This window comes from Dendronephthya gigantea, unplaced genomic scaffold (assembly GCF_004324835.1).
Source record: "Dendronephthya gigantea isolate DGI-Jeju-01 unplaced genomic scaffold, DenGig_1.0 000865F, whole genome shotgun sequence".
NCBI classification, from domain to species: Eukaryota; Metazoa; Cnidaria; class Anthozoa; order Malacalcyonacea; family Nephtheidae; genus Dendronephthya; species Dendronephthya gigantea.
Window position 1 is genome coordinate 11,748 of NW_021163875.1, and position 5,366 is coordinate 17,113.

The following is a 5,366-nucleotide window of genomic DNA, read 5'->3' on the forward strand; positions in this document are numbered from 1 at the left end:
GACTTATGATCATCGCATTAAATGGAACGATGCTACCATTTTAGCAAACGATAAGTTTACTGTCTCTCGTAAAATGAGAGAATCTATTGAAATTTATAAACATCAAACTATCGTCCAAGAGGGAAAGCCACTTAATAGTACGTGGCGTGCTCTTTTCGGTGTCTCTTAGTCAAATACTTGTCTAGGGCGCGCGCATTGATTAGAACTTAATTAAATGAAACGGTTTAATTAATAGCGCGAGCAAACTAATCACGACTAACATGATATTTAAGTGACGCGCAAACGTGTATTCAAGTAATTGCACTGATGAAGGTCCGGGTTAACGGACCGAAAGCTTTGCAGTATTTAATACTTACGTGGTGTACCTACAAGTTATTATAATTACTAAAGTCGCCATGCAATCATACAAGAAAATTATTAAGCTTAAGACAGTTACCCATTAAGCAATAAAGAGATAACAATCATTAAAATTTTAATGACAAATAGTTGGCCATGGGAGTTAGGTCTGTAATATTCCATGTCAAAGTACAGCATGAAGAGTAGTGTTGTATTTATTACATGCATGTCTAGTTTAATGGATATTGATAATCAAAGTAAGGTTTATAGTTACGGAAACCACTGAATATTTCTATGCCACACAACAAATTCCATCATCAATCTGATATGTTCAAAGTGTTCACATGATTTTATATGAGCGTAAATCTCATACGTGAAAGCTCATGCAGAGATTTACGCTTATATAAACTCATGTGAACACTTCAAACATATCAGTTGATGGAACTAACAGCTGATGACACAAACAGTATAAACAATGACTTCACACAACTTATTTTTTAAAATTGCAAGATAATCATAGGTCAGACCATTGATCTTCGTAATAAGCCGACTAAAACCAGGTCTTAACCACGGTGCTAAGTGCTTTGGTTGGCGTTTCCAGTCCCGACCTGTCTTTTGAATTGTCTATGATCTCATACGTGAAAGCTCATGCCGAGATTTACGCTTATATATAAACTCATGTAAATACTTCAAACACATCAGATCGTTGATGGAACTCACAGATAATGACACTAAAGCCTGTTTTCCACTAGGCGACTTTTTTCGCGCGACGCGACTTTTTTCGTCATGAGCATGCGCACTGCAGTCAACGGGGACTTTTTTCCTGGAATATTATCGCGCCGCGCTCGCTGAAAAAAGTAGGATCATGTCCAACTTTGTTCGCGCGAAAAAGGAGCGAGAGAGGAATTGACGAAATTTCTTTTTCAAAACATGGACGATACAAGTAGTCTTTTGCTTGAGAAAATAGATGTACAATGTCTGGAAGAGCTTAATTTACGCCAAGCTAAAAGCCGAAACGATAGTGGAGAAACAGGCGACAGTGCAGAAGAGTCTCCAGAAACGGAGAATAATGAATTTGACAAGGAGTTTTTCCTCGAAGAAGTGCGAACACTATCTTGTCTTTGGAACACAAGTCTCAGCACATATAAAGACCGAACAGCAAAGGCCAACGCTTGGAAGAAATTATCAGAAATTCTTAACAGAGATGGTAAGGAAACTGGAAACTTTGTTTTATGGTTGGACTCTAAAATTTCAAGCAATTTTTAAAAATTAATAAAGCTCACAAAGACACAAACAGAATGAAGTATATTTCTTTATTAAAGCTATAAAGTATTTCAGTATTTTGTGTCTTGGTTTTATATCATAAATTAAATTTAATGTAAAATAGTAAAATTAACTTAATATATTATATAGGCATAACTAATAGAATATCAGTTGTTTCAGTCCAATTTGTGATCTATAGCTGTATTTTATCCATATTTTTGGCTTGAGATGTTTTAACTTTGTCAATGTGTGTTGCATAAATGCATGATAGCTGAACTGATATTAAATACCCAAACCCAATTTAAGTACCCAATAATATTTATATTATTGTACTTTTTATATTTTAGTTGATTTGTTTCAAAGACAGCTGAAGAACCTGAAGGACAACCTAAAAAAGTGCCTCGACAAAAGGTCAAAAATGACAAGATCTGGAGCGACTGCATCCTGCCTGCCAATGTGCCGTTACTTTGAACAAATGGCATTCCTGTATGGTTGTGTAGGAAATAGGCCAACTGAAAGCAATCTAAATGCTATCTTGTCCCCCCCTGCTGATACTATAACAGTGGAAGGCAGTTCAAGTGGGTGCACTCCAACCAAAGATGTACCCACCACTTCAACAAGAATGCAGACAACAGAAGCTGCAAGGGCACACAAGCGTCCCCTCAGTTCTGAACTCTTTTCAACCAACAGAAGTGGAAACAGGATGAATAGAGATGTGGTAGAACTCATGCTTTTAAAGCAATTAACTGACAGTGATGCCATGTACAAGAAAATGACTGAAGAGGATGACGACGAAGATTCATTATATTGCCGAAGCCTTGTACCTATTATGAAAGGATTGCCTGATAAAAAAAGAAGGCTGGCTAAAATAAAGATCAGTCAATTGTTGTTTGAAGTAGAATTTGATGATGTTGCTTAGGTATTGTAAAGTTTAATTTCTTGAGGGGTGTTTACATGAGCTCTACAAGGAGGCAAACCCTAGCAGTAGGGCTGGATTTCATCTTGCATTTACATGAGACAGAATTGAATATTGTTGTGTAGTCTAACTTAAGAAATAACCAACAGAAATTTGAATATTGTGTTAACTTAAGTGGGATGTTGCCCAGCAAGGTCAGCCCTCCCTGTATGGGCTCATGTAAACACCCCCTTAATTTATTATCAACAGTTTGTTATTTATATATATATTTATAAAAATTTTTTACCAAAATATATGCAATAATTTAACATGTATATAGTTATAAGAATGTTCAAATTTTACAATTTTTACAAGTTACAATTTGCCTTTACAACATTATTTCAGGCTCTTGTTACAGTTGCCCATTGCCAGTCTATTGCCCCTTCTTTCATAAAAGTCTTTATAATCATCTCGCACTTGCTTGGCGTTTCTTGAGTAGTTATTTGAACACATACGTGTAATGGGTAACAGATCATCTGAGCTTCCATTCCTTCTCCACTCACCAGGAATTGTACCAAAGGAACTTTCTTGATCGACATAATTTGGTGGGCAGTAGCTATAAGAATTGTTTCTTTGACTTGACTTCATTAAGAAGTTGTGCAAAGCAACAACAGCTTTGGTAATAAGTACAACCCTAAACCGTGTAGCTGTGATACCAAAAGCGTTCTCAATTACTCTTCAAGCTCTTGAGAGCCGGTAATTAAAAATCCTCTCAGCTACAGGTAAATACTGATCAGGGTAGGGTTTCATCATATTTGTTTTAAGACCAAAAGCATCATCTGCTAGGAAAACATATGGAAATTTTTTACTTGGAGAAATGAATAAAGACTCTGGCTCAGGAAAATCCAGCAAATCATCTTGTATTGCACGCCCAAGGTAACTGTTTGCATTTACACTGCCGTCAGATTGTCTGCCAGTATCACCAACATCCACCAAGGTGAACTCATATCGGGCATTGCAAACAGCCAGCAAGACGATACTGTGAGTTTTTTTGTAGTTAAAGAAAGTTGACCCTGAACGAGCAGGTGCCTGCATCACAACATGCTTGCCATCCAATGCCCCAAGGGCATGAGGAAAGTTCCACCTCTGTTCAAACTCTTGAGAGATTTTTTTTTGCACTCTTTCACATCTGACGGTACACGTAAAAACCCTTGTTTAGAAAGACAATGCCATAATACATCGCAAGTCTCTTCAATTATCCGGCCAATTGTTGTGGGACTGATACGATAATTCGCAGCTATTGTCGTTTGTGCGTCGCCAGTTACAAGATATCTGAGGGTTACGCCTAGTCTTTCGTCCGGAGGGATAGGTTCCCGCATTTTTGTGGATTCTTTCTTTATTAACGGTGCGACCCAAGATAGTAAAAGCTCAAACATACCGGGAGACATCCTGAACAGACGAAAAAAATACTCGTGGTCTGACAGCATTAATTCTCGTACAAGAACGTTAAATTCACCCTTTGACTTGCGTTCATCGTAAACTTTTCTCACCCAGAATCTTTTCTTGTATTTTACACGTTGCCTTCGCTTTCTTAAAAGCAGCAAAATCACAATTCTTCGTCTTAAAATCCAGCGTCTATTTAAAGCTGCCATGTTTGTTTTTCTTGTTTGCAACACTTTTTGACCAGTCGTTTGGCTGATTCGCCAGTTTGCGCTCGCTTATTGGCCCGCTCAGTGGAAATTGCAAACATTGATCGCGCAAACTGTTCTCGCGAAAAAAGTCGCGTCGCGCGAAAAAAGTCGCCTAGTGGAAAACAGGCTTAACAGTATAAACACTGACAGAATGACTTATAACACAAATTATTTTTTAAAATTGCAAAAAAATTCATAGGTCAAACCATTGATCTTCGCAATACGCCGACGAAAACCAGATTTTAACCACGGTGCTAAGGCTTCCAAAGGACTGATCATATTTCAAAGACATTATCGAGTTCCTCCTTCTCAACTATATATATATATATCCCAGAATTTGTAATATTACCCTAATCTATCCCGATGATGACTACAAGCTAGTTGAAATGTAGATAGAATAAAACTACAAAATGTTACTTCGAGTTACTGTTCTATTGTATTTTATAAAGTCAACAGATTTTACGAATCACATCAGGTTTGATGTTACATTTCTTATCCCCAGCAACGTAATTTACCAGTGTGTGATAACCACGCTCATCTTCACCGTGTAGTACACCTGTATCGCCAAATCTCAGTTCAGTAACAGGCAGCGTGCGTTTGTCTGTCAGGTATCCACTGTCTTCACGCCATGTCCAATAATTCTCGCCACAATTACATTTTCTTCTACCTGCACAGCTCTTGGTCATTCCACATGAACATTTTCCACTGTCGACTGCCGCTCCACCCCAGTAATTCATCTTTGAACCTTGACGTGATACCAACCAACCATAGGAATCTGTCAAAAAAACGCTACCAAAACATTTATATTTAATAAATTAGTTTATCCAGGGGATGGTTAAACGCGAGAATAAACGGGCTTCGTATAACCCAGTTTTATCACCTAATTGTTAACTATCAGCCGCATAAGAAATTTATACGGTGGATTGCGACTAAACACCGTTTAAGCTAAACGCCTTTCGAACAATCGCCCCAGATTTTAAGGATCCGGAGATTCTCATTTCGGCTTTTAAAGTTTCCGGAGATTCTCGTTCCGGGTCTTAAAGATTCCAGAGATTCTCATTCCGGGTCTTAAAGATTCCAGAGATTCTCATTTCCCATTCCCCGTTCCTTGATTTCCCGTTCCTGGTTTTAAAGATAGCCGAAATTTGAATAATCGCCTTTGTAATTATGCTAAAATAAGA

At 37.8% G+C, this 5,366-nt stretch overlaps 1 protein-coding gene across 1 annotated transcript; it reads left to right on the top strand.

Annotated features, from left to right (window-relative positions):
• The first annotated feature begins 1,266 nt into the window (after positions 1–1,266).
• Positions 1,267–2,518, top strand: LOC114544599. The gene is made up of 2 exons (XM_028563188.1): positions 1,267–1,543; positions 1,947–2,518. The coding sequence occupies exons 1-2, from the start codon at positions 1,267–1,269 to the stop codon at positions 2,516–2,518; spliced, it is 849 nt and encodes a 282-aa protein (XP_028418989.1).
• The last annotated feature ends 2,848 nt before the right edge of the window (positions 2,519–5,366 follow it).

Coding starts and splice junctions, on each gene's coding strand:
- LOC114544599 (XM_028563188.1), top strand. CDS start 1,267: ATGGACGATACAAGTAGTCTTTTGCTTGAGAAAATAGATGTACAATGT. Junction 1,544..1,946: donor AGAAATTCTTAACAGAGATG/GTAAGGAAACTG, acceptor TTTATATTTTAG/TTGATTTGTTTCAAAGACAG.